Here is a 25164-nt window from a genome sequence, read left to right as displayed (position 1 = left end):
TGCTGAAAAGTTTGTCCCCATCTTTCTTATAAGCCCCCTTTAAGTAGTAAAAGGCTGCAATAAGGTCTTCCCGGAGCCTTCTCCTCTCCAGGCTGAACAGCCCCAAGAAGTTGGCAGCATTGGATTTCTAAAACAGCATATGCATCGATCTAAGTGCTAGTTTTGGAAATTAGCACCTAATTCTCTTTGAAGTGCAGAGACGAGATAGACATTGCATGTTTTTGTTGGCAAGCTAGTAGGTGAGTTAAAGTGTACAGAGGGCACTATTTCCACACACTAATTGCTGTAGCTGCTAGGTAATATTTCAAAGTACATTTGAAAGTTTAAAAATGTTTCAGGTTATCATATAACCTCTTTATTTTTTTAATCCATTTTAGAACACGTTGTCGTAATTCTGGGCCTGTGGCAGTGTCAAAGAAGAGAATCTCCCAAGTTGCAGAGATATTTAAAACAAAAGGTCACTGCGAGAACTGTGATAAACTGTTTGCTGATAAGAATCAGATCACCCAGCATAAGCAAACCACTCAACATAACGTTAAAGTTTTTAGTAGAATGGAAGAGTCCATCTTGATGTTCTGTCATATCAATGGAAAAAATAAAAATCAGTCTTACTTGTGCCATGTTGTGGATCGGTCAAGACCACTACTTAAAAGACACTGGACTTCGAATGAGCCTACCAGTGAAAGGGGATCTACTCCTTCAAAACGGAAGAGCGATTTAAAGGATAAAAAGGAAGATCACGTAGCAAACCAAAGTCAAGGTAGTGCTTGCAAAGTAAAAGCCTGGTTTTGTGAATGTCTTCAAAAGTTTTTTACAGAAGAGTCGGTAGAAAAGCACATTTTGTCAGCAAATAGGATCTGTCACAAGTGTGCTGTGTGTGGAAAGCTTGCTGAAAATTCAAGCATTATCCGCCTGCATATGAGTCGATTCCATGGGGGAGCACACTTGACTAATTTTCTTCTCTGGTGCAGAGCATGTTCTGTAGATCTCAGAGAAGAGGATATTATGGGACATGTGACTGAATTTCATGGTGGACATAGTTACTATTATGAGCAAGAAGCTCTGGAAGATGAACCTATGCCATCCGCTTCTGACACAGAGTGCGTTTCTGCAGGTGAAAGGAAAGACTGCATTCCTAGTCCTATGGGACTCTCCCCTGAAAAAAGTCATATTCTGGGAAAATGGCAATGCCGCATTTGTGAGGAGATGTTTGAATCTGAAGAGAGCGTTAAACAACATTGCATGTCCTTAGAAAGCCATGCATTTCACAGATATTGCTGTGGCTTATGCAGAAATCACTTTCGGAAAGTAGGAACGCTACAGCGACACTTCCAAGAGCATCATAACCAGGAGATACAGACTAAATACTTCTGTGGCCTTTGTGGTAATCTCTTCTTTGACACAGAAGAAGAATTTCTAATCCATTATAAGGAGATGCATAGCACAGACTATGCATTTGTGCCTGAGCAGATGGAAATGTCAATAAAAAAAGAGGAGGACTTCCTCCCAGTAGAAAAAGGAGACCGTTTAACCTGTGGTTGCCGGACAACTTATGTCTCCAGAATAAACAGGAGGAATGATTATGTGGATTGCCAGAAAGCCATGCTGCAAAAAGGAAACTTATGGTTTCGATGCTGCTTGTGTTCTGCAACTGCACAGAATTTTGCTGATTTGAACAGTCATCTCAGCAGTCACACGTCACTGAAACATAAGGAAGAGATGTATGTTGTTAGATGTGCTGCATGCAACAAAAACTTTGATGATCTTCAGAGCGCGCATCAGCACTATCATATGAAACACTGCTTCTTGCAGAAACCTGATCTATCAAGTCTTGCATCAGAATCGGAAAATACAGTATTCAAGTTCACAGCAAGTGGGGCTTGTGTGGACAGAAAACCGCACCAGCTAAAACTTGAAGCATCTCCATCGAAGACTCAGGGAAGACCAAAGCCATCTCCTCTGCAGGGACCAATACAGGGAAAGAAAGAAAAAAAGGACTCGGCACACTCTGAAGAACTTGGTGAAGGTTTGCAGAATTTTATTTTTTTTTTAACATTAGAAAAATATTGTTGTCTTTAACACACTGTTTCAATGTTAGTACAAGTATGTAGCATACTATTTGCCAATACCCAGTCTGTAAATCAACTCAGAATTCAGTATTTGTTGTTCCTTAAGGCTGCATTTTGAATTTTCAGTATTTGAGTTTCCAGAACTTGTAATCAACAATTTATTGTTATATGCTGTATGTATGAAGTCTTTTAAAAAAAAAAAAAAAAGGTTGGCAGATATGAGAACCCTGGGACTGAAATATTTTGAAATTAATTGGGAGCTTAATTTGGTGTTAAAAGGAAGAAGACAATCAAGGACCCCAAATAGAGATCTAACTCTTAGAAGTGGTCTATAATGCACATTCAAGAGAAACTTGCCACCTTTGTATGTACAAATATTTATGAGCCTGGTAGTGCTTTCTATGTGGTCAGTCTTATTTTAACACCATCTTCTCAGTTTCCTTACCTTGCTAAAAAATAATTTCATCTGAGCATTTATATTATCAGTATGTATTAGGGGGTGTTTTTGCCTTGAGCCTGCAAATATTTTTTTCAAGTTTGTGTCACTTCTAAGAATGACATCAAGAATGCTAAAGGTTGTGTTCAAAAATTGGAAGTGTTTTCAGTTACTCATAGTGTCATAATACTTTTGATTAAAAGGTTGACATTTATGTTAAATATACAGCACAAAATATTTCTCTAAACATTTTACATACTCTTGTGCATGTAAGCAATTAAATGTCATGGAGACTTGCTGTAGTAGGAGGTGCACAGTTGAATATTAAACGGACTATTCACATGTCTTGGTGCAGGACAACAGCTTTCTGTGCCTAGCACAAAACTGTCCAGCTCTACACCATCGTATAGCTAGATTCCGCTTTTTTTTGTCTGATTTGCGTGTTACCAAACGCTACTTCAGTTGATTTAAAAACAGTGCAGTTGCCAAATATGATCATGTTTTATAACTTTTAGCTTATAGAATAGTTGAATACGTGAATTTTCAAAAGCATAGCTTAAGTTGATGTATGTTGGTTGACCAGAAAGTCAGTTGATCTTTAAACGCGTCCTTTTTATCCCATTGAAGATGGTGAACTTCCTGATCTTGACTACCTGAGTACCATGACTCACATTGTGTTGGTGGATCTGGACAACTGGGGAAGCTTATTCACGCAGCTGCCAGCTAACCTGAACCAAGGGACGTTTATCTGGGGCTTTCAAGGTAAAAAATTATTAAAGAAAATAAGATTAACAAGTCTACACAAATACTTGAGCAGAGATTCTTTGAGAGGATGAAGAACAGGAACAGTCACTAGGGCTTCTTAAGTTACAGCGTCACAGGCACCATGTCATAGAAGTGTTCTTTAAGTTTTCTAACTCTGTCTTAACCTCCTCTGCTCTTAGCATTCCTTGTAGAATATTGTTTCAGAATTGCTGAACAGTTTAAGAGCCTTTCTGCCTTCCCTGCTGAACCTACTTACACTATATCATACTAGGTTTTCATAATTATCAGGACAGCCATAATACTCAGGGATTATTTTCTTTCTGATTCCCAAGTCCTCATCATAATGTTTTCTTTTCAGTTCCAAAAGGCATGATTTTACATTCTTGTACTAGAATATTGTTCTGTCTCTGGCTTGCTCCTTAACGATGTCCCTGGTCATCCTATACCTGATAAGTGTATCTCACATCGGGAAGATACCGGTAGTGGTACGAGGTAGTTGATGGAACTCACATTGTTATGGGTTTGTAAACCCATAACTTTGGGGTTTGTAAACCCCAACTTGGCAAAGCCTACTAATAGCATCCCTTGATACTTTTTTCTAACCTGACTATTCTTGAACCAATTTCTTGTCCACCTCATGCTTTTTCTGCTGTGTTTCTTTATCTGCCTTTATAATTATTTTGCCTGTTGTACATTGAATACTTCACTAAAGTCTAGGTAAGGGCTAGTTTCAAAATATTTAGTGCCTGAGACATAGGCATCATCTTAACAGACTTGCAGGAATTGTGAGGCGTGTTGTACACACCACTGCACTGTACTACTTCTTTACTTAATGTTCTTGATTATCTCTTCCTTTAATCAAGAACATCCTGAATGCTGAGAGTTTTCATGCTGCTGAGGTTGGACACACACACACACCTGAATATCACACACATTTTCTCTGTTAAAGAGGACTGTGCTCCTGAGTTTTGTGGTCTGCTCAGGCATCGCTTCTGTATCATTACCTGTACTGTCATTACTTAGCCTTTGGCCTCTTGGTACAGTAACAGTATCTTTGTGTATGTGCATGTACATGCACAAAAGCATGCACAAAACCCCACAAAATATTAATTTTGAGGGTTTAGATTATACCTAATAATCCTGGATTTCTAGTTCATCTTTGCTGCCTGGCTGCTGCATTTATTTATATTCTCTTTTCTATGTGGCTGAACAACCTGTTGTTTGTTCTTACTATCTTCTGCGAGGCTTTACCCTGCTTGACTTCTGGTCAAATTTTACTTCACCTCTGCACTCCTTGACTTCTAAGGCTATTGTGATTTGGGGTTTGTGGGTTTTAATTGCTGAAGGCTTGTTGTTTATAGTTATTCAATCCACTTGGCCTTGGAAAACTTTTTTTTCTTTTTCTACAGACAAAAATAAGAAACTGTTAGGCATCTGATTTGAAGAAATGTCAGGCCTGCTTGACATCTAAAGTCCAAAGTTACAATTTTTCACAGTTATGTCAAACTTTCGCCGCTTGAATTCAGGCACTTGCTTTCAGTCATACTTTGTTATTCTATTTAATTTACTCAAAACTGGTTTGTCATTAATTTACCCAAACTTGTTTGTTATGACAGGGTCTTCTGTGCTGTTAACTATTTCCAAGGTTTCCATTTCCATGCCCTGTTTTGATTCAGTAAGAAAAAAAATTGATTGAACCCAGGAATGTCTGAACTGTGTTGTTGTCAGAAATGTCTCTTCTCTGACCTATCTAAGAAAGAGAAATAATCCATAGTACAGTCTTAGCGTCACTAATCTATTGTTAGGAACCTCTATTAATACGATAATCTTACCCAAAGGTACCTCTCTGCTAGTTAAGACACTGTTCCCAGGGATGTTCCAAACATAGGCGCCTGCTGGCGCAGCCCAGCCCAAATCCATTTCTTGCTTCCCAAATGGAGTTGCTGCATTGCAGGCTGCCTTATGGGAATGGCCCCTGGAGCACTTGAGCTGAAAAACCCACACCAAAGAGTTAACGGTGATTAAAATCGTCCATATTCATATCAGAAAATACTTTAGCAGTTTATTACTGTCAACTACATTGTTACAGAGCCTGGGAATACTAAGGCTCCCAGGCACATCTGGATTCATTGTTGTAGGTGCCCTCTCATAATAATGGTTTACAGAGTTATTTGATGCATGTTATTCTTGTTTGTTTAGCCTGTGAAAATATGGTGATATCCCTGTCTCTTCTGATTTTTTTTCCCCTGCATTTCCCAAACAACACTTCTGATTTATTTTTTTTTAATTATTTTTATATGATACTTTTGCATTATTTCTGTTATTCCTATTGCTAATACAGCCTTAGCTTTGCTTTGAGTTCTTCCATTGTATGGCCCAGGCTCTGTATGGTTTCTGTTTTCAGCTATCCAGTTGTCCTTCACCCTTTTGTGGTCTAGCTCCACCAGAGTAAATACAGTTCTGTCATTGTTTTCAGCTGTCCTGGCCAAATGTTTATGTTGTATGTTTATGTAGCCAAAAGCCAGGGTTGGTAATTACAAGTCTTTCCCAAATAGCAGGGACCAAGGCTGTCACAACAGATGAGAATGACTTGCAAATACCACTTTTCTCATGGACACATACTCCTAAATTGTTTCTGTGTAGTCTGCTACTAAATCTTTGAGCTTTGAGATCATTTTTGACACCCTCTTATAGCCATTAGGCTGAAAAGGAGGGGGGGGTTGGAGGGAGGAGGAATCTACTGAAGATTGCTTCTACTTCTTTCTCAGGCTAGGGGTGGGCAGGTTGGAATACGCAATCCTCTGCAACCTGTTTACTTGAGCTCTAGTTTCACATGTCCTCACATGAAGTGTCATCAATGAGTGCTTTCACTTTCCATTCAAAATCCATTCTTACATCCAGCTGCTCTATCATCTGGCACGTAAAGCAACATTTTTCCCTCCCCATTGCAGACCCATTATTTCTTAGCAATTAGGAAGGTCATGAAACTCTTATTCACCCCCTTCAAATTGTCCTTCCATTTGTTTGCCTTTTTACGTTGTCATAGTAACTGCAACTCCTCTGGTGGTTTTTTTTCCCCCCTCTTCTTGAGAGACTTACTGCTCCTTTCTCTTGCAACCTCTTTCAGCCTCATCATTCTCTTGATTTGTAGCAGGCCTGTTACTCAGCTCATCTCTATTATCCAACTACTTTCTCAGCCAGTAACTACATGTTTTAGGATACTGTTGAGAAAATTCCTGCACTTATTTTTTTTTTTTCTCCAGTTGTAGACTCATTTTGCTTATCCTTGACTGCATCCAAGTGTTAGTCAAGACTCTAGCATTTGTTTTAGCTGTTGCTCCAGTTCTTGGATCTTATTTTAAAAGACTCCTGACATGTAATGTGTCAGACAGTTACAGAGTCTGTTAGAAATAATCTTGGGCGTTACATTAGCACACGATTGCCTAAGAGAAGCATTTCTGTTACTTGTACCGCATTCCCAGAGTTCCTCTGCTTCCGCACATTAACTATAGCTGTGCTTAAAGCTGGAAAAAATACATGCTGGTGTCTAAATGCACATGATGTCTAGAAGATAAGTTTTTCAGGATTAGAAGTAAAATTCATAAAAAATTGAATGAGTGGTTTTGTGTAGGATCAGGCTAGCTGCTTTTTCCTTTTTTGCTTTCTAACCCAAGAACAAGGGTTCTTTTAGGATTTTGGTTATGTGTTTCCTCATCTTTCACATTGGTCAAAGTAAATTCTGCCTTTAAAGCCAGATTTATCTTTGCTTTTGCCTTCTTGAATTCTTAATTCATGGTGGCATTTCTAGTGTTTTGGGTTTTTTTCCTTTTTTTTTTTTTAATTTTTCTTCTTCCCTCTTTAGGAGGATACAGCAACTGGAAACCTCCAGTGCAATGCAAAATCTACAATTATCTGAAGAGGATTGGATGTTTCTTTCTTCATCCACGTTGCGGTACCAGAAGAGAAGCAGCAGACTTTGCTCTCTGTGTTCACGTAAGTTAGTGCAGCTTGCTTTATTGTTGTGTTTCTGTACCCAGAGAAGAGTCGCAGATGATACCTGCTATTGATGTGAAATACTAATTGCAGATGATGCATAGATTCTCTCTGCCTGACTTCTGTGTCCACTAAAAAGAATGATAAACCTGTCACTGAATTCAGCGGAGAACAGACTGTTGAGAAGTGCTTTACATGGTTTTTTTGTTGTTGTTCTTTTTCTTTCTGCAGGAATAAAAAAAGTTCACCCAAATAGGACATCAGTCCATTGTGGAGGGTAACGGGGATGGTTAGGGAATGAAGAATAAAAAACCACAATTCTTACAGTTTCTGTTTCAGAAAGAAATGTAACTCCTGCCTCTCTTTAAGGAGCGCAAATCTAGAGCCATCTTTAAGGTGGAGATGGGTGGGTGCCAGTTTCAGAGACCCTGTTGGGCTGACAAAGAGCAGTGCCTCTCTTCGATAGACCTAGGGCTTTGGCTGAGTTAGAAGAGGTGCAGGTGAAGTACAGGAATCTGGGATGCCATGGAGACTCATGTTCTTTGTATAGTGCTTTATCAGTTAGATAAAACTACTTGAGGATTTAATTCTACGATATAAGTGTGCTTTGCATCAGGGTTTGTATGTTGCATCACACTTATTTATGATTCTTAAAATGTTCTGCCCAGATGACTACTCTTATGTGGAGATGCTTCTGAAATGCTGTTTTTCAGGAATTCATTCCATACTCCATCTGTACTTTTCTGGTAGCCATTTTCTATATCTATTATTTTATGTGTAGAATAAATGCAGTGTCAAAACTGTTGAAATAGTACCTTTCTCAGTGGTATAATGTACATCAGCCATGGAAGCGGAGGTAAGTTGCTGTTGCTGCAGGCATCTCGCCTATGAAGACCTGTCTTCCATAAAGCTACCCAAACACCATGAGGTAAAAATGTGATCTCAGTTCAACACTTGTCACCTGTTTCTGTACAGGCTGGTCGTCTGGATGAGCACCTGCCCAAGCAGATTCCTTTCACTGTACTTTCTGGAGACAAAAGCTTCCTGGAACTGGAAAATCAATTTAAGATGACCCAGCGGTCAGCTCGCATCCTAAATCCTCACCACATTGAAGGAGACATGATGTGTGCCTTGCTAAACAGCATTTCAGATACCACAAAAGGTAGAAAGTAAACATGGAACATAATCTTTCCAGTAAACCAATAATTCTTTCTAATAAAAGAATTGAACACTTGTGCTGGTAACACAAGCTGTTGCTTGATGCTTCTTGTACTGTACTAGTATTTTGATGAAATATAGATCAGAATATCGGTTTGCTTGGGGCAAGCTTTGAAACCAGACTTAAGTGGTTTTTTATTCAACATAACAAACTCTGTCCTCCCTGTATTCTTTATTATAGCAGGAGACAAACTTGTTTCAGTTGTCGTCTCCTTTCTTTTTGAAGAAAAGCTGTTTAGAGCACTCTTGTGTGCGTATTTGTCAGTTTGTATTCAAATCTGCTTTGCTTTATTTATTCTGGGTCTGAAACAAACATGACCCTGCTAAAGCATTGTTATTTCCCAGAATATCTCTGCCTATTTTAACTCTGATTGTCCTTCTCACTGCTTCCAGTCAGTTGATAAGTATCTTCATTGGCAGCCATTCGGAGGAAAAATATCAGTGAAAGCTTTTAAGTTCTCTAGAATGCCATATTCTAATTAATGGCATGCTAAAATGGTCACACTGTTTTTATAGAGGATAATCAAAGAGGTTTGAGCCAGCTCATTTTCATGCAAAGGATAATAGAGCTGACATGAGGTTTAATACTTAGTATTTTAAAATATCTTGAATTAAAATTTTCCTAAAAGACCTGACAATTCTCTGTAGACACATTACTGCTTTTCCTGGCTTCTTGTTGTGGTTTTGGAGGCTTGTTTCTGGATTAGCCCTAAACTGTTTTCAGGAAATTACACTGCTAGTCTTGGTGCCAAGTGGATGAGAGCTGTCACATGGTGCTGCTGTTCTACCAGGAAGATTAAAGTGGAGCGCTAGCACTGAATGGTGAATTGGCATCAATCGATTAAAGGGAAAAATAAAGACAGGATAATTTAATGGTTTCCTGAAAAAAATTATCTGTCATGAGCTGGAATTGGTTTATGTGCTTCTGATACAGAAAAGGTGCTTACAGAGTTTTCTGGCCATCCCAGGCATTTGCTGGTCTAGATGTTTCAGCTGGGTAATGGAGATGTGATTCCTAGCCAGAAGCAGCCATACTAGTAAAGTGTCTTGGCATAGTTAATCACAGAACTATCACTTTCACTAGTGCAGTTCATTTTGCTCAAGGGGGAAGATAACTTTTCTCCATGGTTATCCATAAAGCTACACAATGAATCATTGCATTCCCACTATGAATGTTTTCTTTGTAGAGCGTATTGAAATTCCTAGATTGATAGATCTCTTCTAGTGTAACTATAACTATATTAATGTGGGAGGTTGTTTTTGCTTCGAGAGCTTTGTATATTTTTGGGAGGAAGAGCTGGAAGAGAGCTGTAACTTGCAAGCAGTTAATTTAAGTCAATTTAGCTGTAAGTCAGTTTAGCTATAGGGGCTTCCTTTCTTGTACAGTTTGTTTCGTGACTTAAAGATACAAGACAGTGAGGAGAGGGGAATGAAATGATATGAGACGATGAGGAGAGGGAAATGACTGTTTTGCTACATAAGGGTAGTCTAGCTCCCTGCCTGTGTAGTTTTTCTAGAATAGTTTTATTCACCAGGGTACACTGGCTCAAAGATGATGACTTTGATATAACCATTTTCTGTTTATAAATTATACTTTAGTATTATTATTTTTTTTAATATTGGCCTTGCTTTTAGAAGTTTCCTAATCTAACCCTTATTTCAAGGTCCTTTACTACATTAATATTTAATTTACTATTATGGTGATGGGCATTATTGAGAGACCCCAAACCTTAACTTGCTGGCTGGCTGCTGGTTGTGCATACCACTTAAGTTATGCATGTGGTCGGGTTTTTTTATTTGTTTTTATAACAAACTTTGAGCAGGAAAGTGATGGAAATGTGCATGAGTCCTTTGGCTGTTGGCATTCCCTGGCAAACTTGTAAGGAACAGAATTGTCTTGAGCCGTCCTTGGTCCCTTTCTTCAGTCAGTGTCAGTGGAGGAGGACCCAGATAGTGAGAGCTGCCTTTGTCTCCTATTCCTTTATTAAAACAGGACATTAGAAAATTCGGTTTTGATAATAGGCCTGTGTTCATTGCGTAGTGCAATGATGTCGTTACCAAGAGTCTATACAGTTTTTTTAAAAAGATAAAGCCACCGCAGAACACACACTTCAGTGTGTGGCTCAGCAGCATCAGCAAGCATTTGCAAGTCTTAGTGTGGCAAGACCAGTATTGGAGGGCTGAGATGGAAAGTCATGCGATATATCATAGGCTGGCATAACGTGTTGTCCTGTTACAGAAATGCAGCTGAATATAAGGAAAGATAAACAAGAATTGCTTGCTTTGTGACTTTCTCAAGCCTATGGCTATTATTCTGGAGGGAGAAATGAGTGAGAAACGGTTACCACAGAGAATTATGTTGAAAAATGTAAGACAGTTCTTGGTATTGGATGAGCTTCAAAACTAAAAAGTTGTTTCCCTGAATCACCTTCACAGAGCTATCATTAGCTTGTGAGCAGCTGAACTGCATTTGGATTGTGGCAATCCATCACAGGTGCACCTTGTGAACCATTTTACTATGTAAGGGGAACTGCTGTGGGAACTGTGGTATGTGCATTCATTTTAAAATAAATAAAAAGAAAAGTTCCTGCATATGTTGCAATAGGATATCACTACATGCTACCTTAAACCATTGGCTGTAATGGATGCATGAATTTCCTTTGAGGGTAGGTAAAACACTTATTCTTACTTGCTCTCTTCTGCTGCTAAACCTGAGTTCATAAATACAGAAGGTTCTTTTTCTTTTATGCGGAAGGCACAGCACATGATAGGAGATTCATGCATGTTAATCAAGGGGTTTGAGAAGGGTGGAAGAGTTGAGTTTTCGGTGTCTCCCTTTGTAATTCCTTTGCAAAAAAAGGTTTGTAGCATGCAGAAAAACACCATTATTCCCTTGTCTATGTCTTAACTCTTCATATCTAGTTGTGACAGTACTGCTACAGTTTATACTTTTAATTGAGTGCTGGACAATGTTGAGTGCAAAGCTGATGGTAGGTTAGGGGTCGTCATACCCATCCTGACACTGAAAGGAGTGCCAGAACTTCTTGGTTGACAAAAGTGATTATTGCCTAAGTTGATGGCTTTAGCTTAACTATATTTCTCACAGTCGTATTCAAATGAGATCCTTTGACTGAGCTCTTAAGTAAACCAGACTTTTTTTAATAAGAGGACCAGACTGTCTCAGGAGACTGTCAAAATCAACGGTGATGTATGATGTCTGCCAGATAGCCACTGCACCTCTTTCACTGACCCATAAACTTCATTTCCACTGTGCTGGAGTATCTTTAATCTGCTGCTATTGCCTGAAGTGTTTAAATACTACCGAATGCAGCTTCTATGAGAGTTAATGTTTGGAAGAGCAGGATTTCAGTTCATTTTGATGAATGCTATTAAGCTTCCTAGCTCCCACTATCCCAATAATTGCTTGCCTTCTCAGTAGTCAATTTTTTGTGGAAGTCCAATACAAATACTACATCTGAATCATAGAATCTTCATGGTTGGAAAGGACCTTTGAGATCATCGAGTCCAACCAAACAACCTGCAATCTCTGCCACTAGAGCATGCCCTGAATTGCCACATCTAGACATTTCTTAAACACCTCTAGGGATGGTGACTCAACCACCTCCCTGGGCAGGCTGTTCCAGTGCCTGACCACTCTTTCAGCAAAGTAATTCTTCCTAATGTCTAATCTAAACCTCCCCTGCCGCAGCTTCAGACCATTTCCTCTGGTCCTGTCCTTATTCACCTGGGAGAAGAGGCCAACACCCACCTCTCTCCAACCTCCTTTCAGGCAGTTGTAGAGGGCAATGAGGTCTCCCCTCAGCCTCCTCTTCTCCAAGTTAAACATGCCCAGCTCCCTCAGCCTCTCCTCATATGACCTGGTCTCCAGACCCCTCACCAGCCTGGTAGCTCTCCTCTGGACACGCTCCAGCACTTCAATGTCCCTCTTGTACAGAGGGGCCCAGAACTGAACACAGGACTCGAGGTGAGGCCTCACCAGTGCCGAGTACAGAGGCACCATCACTTCCCTGCTCCTGCTGGCCACTCTAGTCCTGATACAGGCCAGAATGCTGTTGGCCGCCTTGGCCACCTGGGCACACTGCTGGCTCATGTTAAGCTGGCCGTCCACCAGCACCCCCAGGTCCTTTTCTGCTGGGCAGCTTTCCAGCCACTCTTCCCAAAGCCTGTAGCGTTGCTTGGGGTTGTTGTGACCGAAATGCAGGACCCGGCCCTTGGCCTTGTTAAGCCTCATACAGTTGGCCTTGGCCCATGGATCCAGCCTGTGCAGGTCCCTCTGTAGAGCCTTCCTACCCTCAAGCAGATCAACACTCCCACCTAGTTTGGTGTCGTCTGCAAACTTACTGAGGGTGCACTCAATCCTCTCATCCAGATCATCGATAAAGATATTAAACAAAACTGGCCCCAAAACTGAGCCCTGAGGGACACCACTGGTGACTGGCCGCCAAGAGGATGTCACCCCATTAATCACAACTCTCTGGGCACGGCCATCCAGCCAGTTTTTAACCCAGCGAAGAGCACACTTGTCTGTGCCATGATTCGCCAGCTTCTCCAGGAGAATGCTGTGGGGGACGGTGTCAAAGGCCTTACCAAAGTCCAGATAGACAACGTCCACAGCCTTCCCCGTATCCAGAAGGTGCGTCACATGGTCACAGAAAGAGATCAGGTTGGTTAAGCAGGACCTCCTTTTCCTAAACCCATGCTGGCTGGCCCTGATCCCTAGGCTGCCCTGCACTTGCCGTGAGAGGTCACTCAAGATCATCCTCTCCATGATCTTTCCTGGTACCGAGGTCAGGCTGACAGGCCTGTAGTTCCCCGGATCCTCCTTCCGACCCCTCTTGTAGATGGGTGTCACATTAGCCACCCTCCAGTCATCTGGCACCTGCCCTGTTGACCAGGATTGTTGCTAAATGATGGAGAGAGGCTTGGTGAGCTCTCCCGCCAGCTCCCTGAGTACTCTTGGGTGAATCTGACCCCAGTCTCTACTTTTTCTGAACCTTCAGTTAACACAGACTGCGAATGACTAAAGATAGATCATGGCCTCCAGCCCTCACTGTCCAAAGAGAGAACGTGAAGGGCATGAGCATCTGCAGTGTGATGCACCATGAATGAATGATAGTTACTCTAGTAAGAATCTATTCCTTTACTTACACTGTTATTACAGTGGCCACAGCCTATTGTAGTAGGGAGTGATAAAGTCACCCTTGAGTTGTAACCTTGTGTTTAGCTAGAACAGGAAGTTATTAGTGGCTTTGGTATGTCAGTGGCCTCTCTTGTGTGCATGGTTGAATATATGTATATGCCCTAGGGAGAAAGCAGTGTTATAAAACCTATGATAATGAGTCTGAACAAGAATTGTAGCCAAGTGGATGAACTGGGAAGACCTCATGATCAGATCATACCAAAAAATCCTCAAGGTTTAATTTAACCTAGTTGTGAATTTGAGAGAGGTGTCTAAGATGAAGGTTAAATGAAAGTCTGAGTGACAGTCATGGTATTGGCCACGGTTTCCAAAAAATGCAGTTGGAGAAGAGTGGAGGATTGAGAGCTTTACGCTTGAATGAACTGATGAATGAGCATCTGTAGGGAAAGATAGATAGGGTGAAGCTTTAGTTTGCACAGAGGAAGAGAGGTCTTGTGTATTTGGGAGCCCTCAGCAGGGAGTAGCTGTACTTATATTTACAGATGATGTTACCTTAATGAAGAAATGGAGATTAGAGCAGTGAGTACTGGGGAGGCATATGTGGTGAGGATCCTCCAGAGACATATTGAAGAAGAAATCAAGGAAGGGATTCCAGAAGCCAAGGAACAGTATTTTAAAGGCAGCATGATCACACATACTGAATGCGATTGCTAGCGAAGGTAAGCATGGGGTACTGATCTTAAGTTTTTGGCTAAGTAGTGTCATGGATGGAAATATTTGACAAAGTTATGATTTAACAGCAGTTCAAAATTTATTAATGATTTGAGGCAGATCAAGATGTTGAATTTTAGCAGCACTTAATAATTGATTTGAGGATTTGTGAGGTGATTTAACAAAATAATTGAAGAGTGACTTGATTACAGATTTGAAAATGGCCAAGATTCATGCTAACTTACTATAGGGCATCCTAAATCAATACATATGTGTATGAACACAAACATACCAACACACATCACTCAAGGGGTCGCGCACACACACACGAGTCTTTGACTGCTAGGACCAAAGTTCCCTTCACAGTGGGTGACTCTGAGTCTACGGGTGCCCCTTTTGACTCCTTAGGCATGCACAGACAGATGGTCAGAAAGTATTTGGATCCAGTAATAGATAAGAACACCTACACTTGTAAAGCTAATGTGCGGCTCTTTGGGCCACAATCCATATATTGTCTGGAGTGATTGATTGTAGTTCTTTTTTCCAAGTGGTAGGGGACACAGGCGCCAGGTGTGCTAATGGACCAGAACATAATGTTCTGATCTGTTACCCTTCACTTCTTTCTTTCTTTTATGTTGGATTATTATATGTCCCAGGTGTTAATGGATTGCCATAACATTCTGGTCCATTGTATTGTTATGTGGCCCAAGGTAGGGGGGGGGGAAATTGGGCCAAGCACCAGGTGGCCTAAAGGCACGGGGGTGAGGTTGCACCATCACAAGTAGTTACTGGGATCCTGAATAAGGTAACTTTAATGGTATCCTTAAGGCAACGTAGCACTAAAACCTCAGACATCAACTGTAAAAAGAAAATGCTCAGTGGGGGGAGATACAGTGAGTTAAATGTGATATTATTGTCACCGTACATTAAGGTGGGAAACAGGCAGATGAGGTTGGGATTTACTGAAAAGACTGAGAGAAGGAGCATTGTAGGAGAGAGAAGTGGAGGTAGCGTGTGAGACTGCGCAACATGTGCAGTAGTCAGGAGGTGCGTTAAGAAGTTGTGTGGCAAGGGAGGAGGACAATTCAGTCCTGAGGGAAGGGAAATTCAGTCTCTGGTGAGACAGAGGAACCAGTAAACCTGATGGAAATTATTAAGGGGATGGTGGTAACTAGGGAGGTTGCAAGAGAAGAGGGTCAGATATAGGGGGGGAATTATGCTGAGCCTCGTGGGCAGCTAATCCAAATTCAAGCTGTGAGCTTTGATGTCAGGACAGTGGGTGGCGCTTGCATTCTGTGAAAGGTAACCACTCTCCTCCCAGAATACGTTTCTAAGACAGACTCATGAAATGTCAAAAAAATCACTGTATTTGCTCCCATCTATAATCTGTCTGATCCTTGATCTCTATATTCATCCAAAGTTTGCTTTCCTGTTTTTCTTTTTTCTTCTTCTAGCAGGAATTTGGCAATATGTGAGGACAATAGTGAGCAGTGGGGTTTCTTTGAGAGAATAGGTATGGTCACGGTTTCTTAGCTGTTGTTTATTTAACACAACGTACTACAGAAGAGTACAGAAGAGGCCATATGTTAGGATCTCTTGGCTGAGAAACTGGTCAGTTGCTTTTCCTCTGACCCCAGAGGAGTTGGGAGCTACAGAATGTCCTAAGGATTTTAACAAGAGACACAGGACATGTCTCATTCCTCCAAATTAAACATTCTTATTTACTGTTCATCACCAGAAGATGCCAGCAGTACCAGGAGTATATGCTGAGGAAGTGTGGGCTGGATGAGCCAACAGTGAGGTGGACTGAAAACTGACTGAATGGCCAGACCTGGAACACGGTGATCAGTGGCATGAAGTTCAGTTGGAGGCCAGTAACCAGTGGTGTACCCCAGCAGTCAGTACTGGGACCAGTCCTGTTTAATGTCTTTGTTGATGATCTAGATGGTGGAGGAGAACGCACCCTCAGCAGGTTTGCTGATGACACACAAAACTGGGAGTGGCAGGTGATACACCAGGGGGTTGTGCTGCCATCCAGAGAAACCCCAACAGGGGAGAAATGGGCTGACAGGAACCTCATGAAGTTCAACAAGAAGTGCAAAGTCCTGCGTCTGGGGAGGAACAACCTCAGACACCAATATATGCTGACTGGGCGTCAACCAGCTGGAAAACAACTTTGCAGAAAAGGACCCAGGGGTCCTGGTGGACACCAAGTTTACCATGAGCAAGCAGTGTGCTCTCATGGCTAAGAAGGCCAACGGTATCCTGGGCTGCATTAGGAGGACTGTTGGCAGCAGGTTGAGGGAGGTGGTCTTTTCCCTCTACTGAGCACTGGTAAGGCCATAACTGTCAAGTTCTGAGCTCCCCAGTACAGTATCCTTTTGTAATATTCAAGAACTTTCTGAACGTATAGTACTGGGCAGACAGCGGGAACGGGGCTGGACAAGATGACCTCCAGAGTCTGTTCCAACCTCAGCCTTTCTGTGATGTTTGCATGGAGTATATTCTTAACTGGAATCCGATCTTGAGACCAGAGTTCAGTCACAGGGTACAGGCCCACTATGAGCAACATTAGGTCAAGCACAATGACTTGTCCCATGTGGAAGACCAGCCTGGTGTCTTCTGACTTGAAAAATGCATCTGTTCAGTTGGCCTTTCTTTCTCTTTGGTTGACAAGCGATGAGTTTCACACTGATAGTTCTTGCTGTCTAGCCTCTTATGGAAGCTGAATTTCTGCCCCTGCCGCCCCTCCCTTCCCCCCCCTTTATTTATTGAAACATTTCTGCCTAGGATTTTTCCTGCAGACAGCTTTCTTCTTACTGTTACTATCTTATTCCTGATTCCCAAAGAATCATATCAGAACTTCTTAAAATTCTCATCTTTACTACTTTTGTGCCTCTAGTCTTTGCTCTGTGTAGATTTGGGGAGGGTGGGGATAGGGAGGAACACCGACACAAACAAGTTTTTGGGTTTGGGTAAGGAAAGTTTCGGTATAGTTTGAGATACTGACAAGCCTTTGCATGAAAAGCTCTTAGATAAGACTTGCCTTTTTGATAGCCTCTTTATAGGTTAACTTTCGCCAACTCAAAGATTTCAGAGAATCCAGCAACTGCCTTCATGGGAAGTTGAATGTGCATTAATACAGTTAGAAGGGAGAGAAGTCTTGCAAATAATGACCAGTGAAGGCAGAGTGTAGCTCATGAGACTTTTAACGTGCCTCGTTAACCACATTTGACTGCAAGCTGATTCTTTTTTCCCCCTCAAACTAACAGAAGATCATCAGTACTAATTGTTGTCAAGTTTCATAGTTTCTGGCAGTGGAATAGTGTTGTCTTCAACTATGCTTTAAGCAAACCTGTTCTCTGTGATGTTGTAACTACCAGGTAGTATTTAGTTATTGCATATCATGTGCAATGATAAATCATGGGGCATGCATTTAAAAATGTTTAAATGTTTTGCATGCCAGTTTGCATATACTTCTGTTCCAGTATGAATCCTTGCCCCATGTTATTACAGTGGTGTAATTAAGGTGGTGTGACTAGCAAAACATTTTGGCAAGATGAGGCCTGCATTAATGCATAAGATGAATCTTAAACTTTGTTAATGAACTAAAATAATTCTATCTGCAAATCCTGTTTTAGCATTCATAACTGTCTTAATTGACAGTAAAGTCAACTTACCTGCTGTATTCTGAAAAATGAGTGTCAAGTTAGCCTGTTGTCTGGATTAGGAAAGCACTGACCTCCAACAGTGTGTCAGTGGGTTGCCATCATGGCTTCTCCTGGGGTGAATGCAAACTGACTCTCTAACCAGTTCCAGGAAAGTTGACTTCTTTTAGATCATATCTCAAAGAAACTCCTGGATTTCTGACTATTCCTGTCCTGTGCTGTTTAACCATCTGTGCAAGATGACAATCAGAAGAATATTGCCTTGCCTGTTTGCCAGCATCTTCTGTCAAGTGGTCTAAAAAAAACCTCACAAACCTCCAGAAAAGTGCTCCTAATGCATTTTTTTATTTTAAAATGGTAGCAAATCAGAGACCCTCTTGTGCTATGCTTTACTGCTCGCAGGAACTTGGTTCTTCCATTATGCTTATGCCAAGAAGTGAGTTAGGGAGTGATTGCTTCAACTGTGACACCTCTAACAGTACAAAACTTTTTAGAGTAGTCTTCCAGGCTGGAAGATGGAAAAAAAGGTTAATAAGGGAGAAGCCACTTGTTCGAAGCCTTTTCTTTGCACTTTTTCCTCCCTTCCATAAGTTATTGTAATGACTTTTTTTGTGGTCGTGTGGATTTTTCTGTCTTTTGCTTTGTTTGCTTTGGAAGATGATGTGAAAAATAATATCTCTTCTGCCCAAAGATAGTAGGCAGCTCCAAAAAGGATTCACAGTCAGTCTGCCAAGTGACTGGAGAAAAGACTGTTTTAATTGCACTGTATATCCGGCTATTTCTGGTATCTTTGTGGGCTCTTGATCTCTGATACCAGCTGTTGGAGTTTGTATTCCTGGAATTGGGAAAGTCAGCAACATTACTGTTCGAATAAGGTATATGTGTCAGAGGTTTGAAAACAAATTTTAGAAAGTGTACGTGTCCCTCTGAATACCTAAGTTGGGTCATTTAAAATGCCAGAAGTTGCACAGTCAGTAAATTAGATGTCCATATTGGAATGATCAGAAGTACTTTGGCGTACTAATAAACATGATGACTTTAAGGGAAGTGCTTCTGTTGATATGACCGTAGGAGACCTAGTTGATTGCGAATGCTATAAGACCTCATTACAGAGACCATCTCCCAAAATAGCAATAGCCTGTAGCAGGAGAATGAATACATAATGTGACTCATCGACTTGTTTATTTTTTAACCTGTAGTTTACTGAGACTCTGTTTAAAACAAATGAAAAACAAAAACCAAACCACCTTAGGCACACTGATCCCTGCTAGACAGCTCAAAATAGAGCTGTCGTGCTGGAGCTGGAAACCAGCCTCGTGAAGAGTGTTATTTAGAAAGGCAAAGGTAGTGGAGTTTTGGCTGGGCTTGGCTATTGTCGTGATGAGTTAGCAGATTAAACTAAGTGTATCGACTCGTTTTCCTTCTGTGAGACTTGAACAACATTTGCTGAATTACACAGCTCAGTTGAGTTAACAGCACTCCACTGTTCAAATGGTGTATTTGGGCAACAAAATACAGCTAAGACCATGTGTAGGCAGACACACGCTATAGCACTTTTTTCCATAATTAAATCCTTGCTACATTTTGTAGAAAGTGAGTACTCTCTTTTTAAAAAAATAAAAAATTAATATTACAAAAAAGCAAATGCAGTAGACACTAACAGTAGCTTCTGCACCTGTTATTTCTTATTACTGCTTTAATATAAAATTGAAGCAGTCTGCCTCTAGATTTTGGGGAGAAAGGGAAGAAGGCAGCTGAAAAATAACTGTCTCTTGAGTTACTGTCTTAAACTACCACTATAATGCATTTTTATCTTGATTTTCACATCATAACAAGTGTATTTCTTCAAATTCAACCTACGATGATGTTACAGTAAGAGAAGTGCAAGAGGGGACTGTTAAATTTATTAGAAGCAATGTGTAATTTATGTTTCATTTGTACACTTAAGGTTCAGATAGTGAAGAGGATGAAGATATCAAACTAACAGTGAAGAGGAGCTTAGAAGAAACAAAGAAGCAGGAAGGTCTGTTAATTTTTACTATTCTGTGTTCAAGAGTGCTATTAATTATGGAAAATATAGAAATTAAACTTATAATCAGTTTTATGGGAAGTCACCTTTTAGGAATACTCTCTAAAATATGCTGGGCAATCTTGAGTAGTTAAGAACGCTGTGATGAGTTATAAATAAAAACTAATTTCCTAACCTGAAAAGTATGCCAGCAGACTCAAAATCTGCTTTATTCGTGCACCACAGGGTATTGTGCAATTAAAGAGTTGACTGAGCTCACTTTGTACCAGTTTAATGTGACTGTGTTGACTCAGAGTAGAACAACTAAATAGTTGAACTTCTGAATAAGTAGTTCAAAATAAGGTACTCTATCTCAACAAAGCACTCTGGCCTCCTAAAAAAGCTGTAGATTCATGCACAAGTTTTAATCAGCAGTACAGCTGTCTGCTCACATCATATCTTGCCTTATTTGAAATTGTTTTCATCCTTTTGCTGTTGTGCTTAGTGGTGGTGTTCATACAATGCAGTCATTAATTTTTGGTGACAGACTACAGTGAACTTTGAAAAGAATTTATTGTTTAAAGGCTTGAATCTGCCCTCCTACCTGATGGAAATAAAACCAGCTAAAACAAATAATAATTTGTATAAGGTCAGCGATCAAACTGAATCTTACATTCCCAGAATTTATTCAGTTACATATTTACCAACTCTTACTAAATGTCCCACATCTTCATCTACAGTACTGAAAGTTTGCCACGCTCAGGTCCCCCTAGCACTGGGTATTGCCACCAGGGATAGCAGTGGCATTTAGTACATACAGGAGGTGTCAGTTCTGGTGCTGCTGAAGACATCTGACCTTATGAAGCAGCCTGGCTTCAGCTGCCTTCACTGGCTGCCTGCGTGATTAATCGCAGTTCTGTCACAGGGTAAAAGGGAGTGAGAAGGCAAAATCAGCCCCAGAAAGGGGTAAAAAGGAAAAAGCACTAGCAACTGCTGGAAGAGGAGAAAGCGAAAAGCAAGTGTAGGAGGCAGAAAAAGCTGCTTCAGCAGCTCCAGGGAATAGAGGACAGTCCAGGTCACTGCATGCCACTAGCAACTGAGTCACAGTTTGGACCTTATTCTTGATTCTTGCACACGCTTAGTGGCTAATTGACAACATATTTTAATGCAAGCAGTTATATGCAAATGGCTTTTGGCTTTATTTCGATTGCAAAAATTCTTTTTTGTTTCTGTGACCATGGAATGCTTTCCTTTCAGAAACGTGTCTTATCAGTAGTATCGGATGTTGCAAGAAGGTCCAGGTGAATGAGTATGACTCTGCTGACATGAGAGAGCATTCATTGATACTATTTCTGTTCCAAATCTAGGCCTTGCATAAAACAGCCCGACAATAATTAAAGTTTTAAAATCTGTTACGTTAATATATGTAATTATTCTGTTTCCTTTGTTGTAAGAGTTAAGAGCTTTTGTTACAGGATGTGCTTGTGTCCTCCTAAATCAGAAGATGAATAATTCAACAGTGACAGTGTGTCTGAAAGCTGCTTTAATTTTTCCAACTATACCATTGATATTAATGTTTACTGTACATATAAACCTTGTCTAACTTAAGATATTTAATTCACTAACACCGAACAATTAGTGCCCAAAGCAACCTAAATATAATGCAGAAACAGAGTTTCTTTTTTTGAGTATTATGAAAGGTGTTTAAGAGAGGTTGTTAACAAGTCAGATGACTGCAATGCAGCTTTTGCCTCCACCATCAAAAATGTTACAGCCCTGATCTAGACTATTCTTACTGTTAATATGATTATTTTTTTCCCCCCTCTATTTGGCCTTCTTAGTAAGAGTCACAACAGTGTTGCCAGGTTAGAATGTAGACAGGGGTATATCCATTAATAAGGAACTGGAATGAAAATACTGAAACCTCTGCTTGTTTTGTGTCTGTCTTTTTTCATTTTCATACTTTATTTTTCTTGGTGCATACATATGAGTTCTAATCCTAGTATTATTTTGACCAGTAAATATGTTGTTGCGTTATACTCTGAAACTAATCATTGGTCTGTCCCTAGTTAATACAGTGGAAGGTTGTAGAGGTTGTTCCTGTATTTTGAAGTGTTGAAAAGATAGCATAAGAGAAAAGGAGGGAAATCATTCTGTTTCTCTGCCTTTTTGCAGTCTACTGTCATTGCCCACAGAAGTAATTTGTTGCTTTATGTAGTAATATTAATGTGGTTGTGTTTATGACTAGTTATCAACCATAGTTTGAGATTATAATCAGTCTTTTTGTGTTTATACAGAGGAAGACACAGAATTGGAAGAAGCTATCAAGAGAAGCCTTGAGGAAATGTAAATGAAACTTCAGTGGACTAACACCTCATCATCAGAGCTGCTCACAAAAATGGAAGCTTCTTCATCTATTTACAAAGGTTCAGAAATACCACTTCAAAAACACGTCTGTATCTTAAATTGTTAGATTTATAATCTGATGTCCTCTGTCATGCTGCTGAACAGCTGAAGTTTATGGATATCCGCTGCAATATATTGTGTATTATAAAAATAATTTTTTAAGCCTTTGCATATTCTGTTTCTAATGGGTGATGACTAAGTCTTTCCAGTCTAGCTGTATAAGTTGTTGCCTAATTAGTAGGCTGGTCTTACTAGGTATTCTGGGGTTCTAAGTTGCTGTTTGGTTTCTTGTTGTCTTTTTTTTAAAATTGGTTCTTGTATTTAATTTTTCTGTCACAAAATGTCATTGTCTTTATTTACTTTTTCATGTGGTCATTGCAACAGATAAAAATAGTAAACTCCAATTATCTCAGATTTGCCTAGCTAATCTTGTTATAAAGAGAAGCTTAGATCCCAGGTTTGTAAATTGAACATATGGCCTAACTCTTGCCTGTGGCCAGTTTCACTTCACAGACCATAATTTTGTCTATGTCCTGTTTGTTACAAATGTCAGAATCAGGACCACAGGCTGTACAGTTAGTTTGTTAGCTTTATTTTTATAAATGTGTGGTTTTTTCCATAGTAGCATGGTAGAGTGTTGGATTTGATAGCTTAAAGTTTGATGGGTTCAGTTCTTCTCCCTGATCTGAGGCTGGAACAACTTTTTAAGGGAGTAGAAGCTAAATAAACGTTCTAGTTCCTGTTTGGAATAGATGTGGAGAATTTAAGCTGCATTATTCCTATATACTAGCATCTTTGCTCCCTTCTGTTCATGAAGAGGTGGCCTTGGATAAATGAATGTAAATGTGTTAATTATTTTTGTACTGTCCTTATTTTAAGATGAACAATTATTTCTGTGTTTAAAATTGTTATCTATGCCACCTTTCTCAGTTCCTCTGTTTAAAAATACCTATGCAAGCTGTCCAGCTTTACCAGCCTATTATACTTCAGTTAATGATTGCTGTCGATCAGTAAGAAATCTCAATGTAATAAAATGCCAGCTTGTTTTTTTTTTTTTTTTAATTATTACTCATTAGCCTGTGAGTTTGTCTCTAACTGCTGTAGATCTAATATTTTTAAATGTAGATCTAAATACTTTTTGTGGAGAGTAAAACATGGGAAAGGCTAGGTTTTTCTCAGTCTCTTGATTCCAAAGAGTCAGAATAACTACAGCTGTGTGTCATCATGGTCAGAAAAGCTGGGAAACTGGCACTGGTTGATTTCCAATCATGGTTCTGATGTAATTGCCATCTCTGAAACAAATAGAAATTAATGAAGAATCTAATGAGTTATCTCGGCGCCCATTAGCAATCATACAACTTGAAGAAGCTGTTCAAACACCAGAACGCTTCCAGTGCATTTGACTCTGACACCTGAGTGTCACAGAGTAAGCGGGACCCCTTGTGCCTGCTGCTTGATTTCTTACTGCAAATCTCAGATTAATTGCTCTCCTGTTCAAATCTGGGTGTATAGCTCATAGTGCTCCTGAGGAAGCCCTTTTCTGGAAGATTTTTAAGTTGCCTTTAGCTACTGACTCACAAGCTGAATCAGTTCCACAATTTTTCACATCAAGTTCTTCTAACAAAGGGTGGAATGAGACAGAAAATTTTCATCCTCAAAAACATCTCAGTCCAAGGTACAGAGGCTTTTGGGCAGTTGTTGGTTTTTTTTTGTTTTTTTTTTTTTCCAGTGCAGACCCTAAAGTTGCAAATTTCTTTCATAATGAAAAGATGTTTCAGCTTGAGAAAGTTCTTTGCTTGGCTCAACCAATGTTTAAAACCTGGGTAGATGGTCTTCTCCAGAGTCTGCTATGTTGGATTTTGATCATGTGCTTTATTCCTCATAACACTTTATTTTGTCATAAATGTAAAGTTTGCTTGTACCTGACGGGCCATGACTTAATTGGTTACATTAAAAACAAACAAACAAAAGCCATGTGTGCACACACATTGTCTGTACTTGGAGTTCCAGTTATTAAACACATTGTATTGGCCTCCGCATCTGCTTACCAAAACAAGTAGCAAATCCCAGACACTGCTGCTATGGCTTTTATGAAAACAGCTAAATAGAGTTCTAGTCTCTGTATTCTTTTTATGTTAAAAGTAGCCTCCAGAATTATCGATGTCTTAAAATTCTTCCTCATTTTCTTTGGCCTCTTTGAGGTTCTCTTAACTCTCTGAAATTTTTCTTTGCAAATTTTTCTGCCATCACTGGCTTGTGATCCTTCAGTTTCCAGAAGAGGAGAGAAAATTGTATTCTTAAAACATGGCATGTACAGACGTGTGACTTGTTACTCACCAACAGCTTGTGGTACTGCACCTTGTTCTTCAGCTGGAAGAGGTGTCTTGTAAATGGTCGCGTTTCAGAACTTAATGTTTCTGGCTGGGGATCTTGTTTAACTGGCTGAAATTCTTGAGGTTTGCCTTGCGTATGCTGCTGAGAGATTTGTCTGCATTTACAAGCACAGTTCATCTGTTAAAAAGAGCTTGCCCAGCATCCTTTATGTTTGTACTAGAAGTGATTTGTCCTGCCCTTTTTAAGAGAATTTGCTTTTGTGGTGGTGATCGAGTTCACCCTTCATTAATCTAAAGTAATCCTGTGGTGATTTTTCCTATTTCTCTTTAGTGAGGAAAAAAAATCTAATCTCCACCTCACTACCACCATTTTACTGCTCTTAATTTCTTTATGGT

At 40.1% G+C, this 25164-nt stretch overlaps 1 protein-coding gene across 2 annotated transcripts in view; it reads left to right on the top strand.

The window, feature by feature from the left end:
* The window catches only part of LOC141741254 (E3 SUMO-protein ligase ZNF451-like), a 43471-nt gene extending 19056 nt beyond the window's left edge, over positions 1–24415 (top strand). The window contains exons 10-15 of one of the 2 annotated variants that reach the window (XM_074581544.1): positions 378–2026; positions 3133–3267; positions 7133–7263; positions 8239–8425; positions 19970–20044; positions 22327–24415. In XM_074581544.1, the coding sequence (XP_074437645.1) occupies positions 378–2026; positions 3133–3267; positions 7133–7263; positions 8239–8425; positions 19970–20044; positions 22327–22379 (2230 nt within the window). In that variant the 3' untranslated portion in view covers positions 22380–24415. The remainder of the gene's footprint in view (positions 1–377; positions 2027–3132; positions 3268–7132; positions 7264–8238; positions 8426–19969; positions 20045–22326) is intronic. The other variant, XM_074581545.1, reaches the window with a different exon arrangement.
* The last annotated feature ends 749 nt before the right edge of the window (positions 24416–25164 follow it).

The sequence above is a fragment of the Larus michahellis genome, chromosome 3 (assembly GCF_964199755.1).
Source record: "Larus michahellis chromosome 3, bLarMic1.1, whole genome shotgun sequence".
Classification (NCBI taxonomy): Eukaryota; Metazoa; Chordata; class Aves; order Charadriiformes; family Laridae; genus Larus; species Larus michahellis.
The sequence above is the reverse complement of the archived record's forward strand: the minus strand, read 5'-3'. Positions and strand labels throughout refer to the sequence as shown.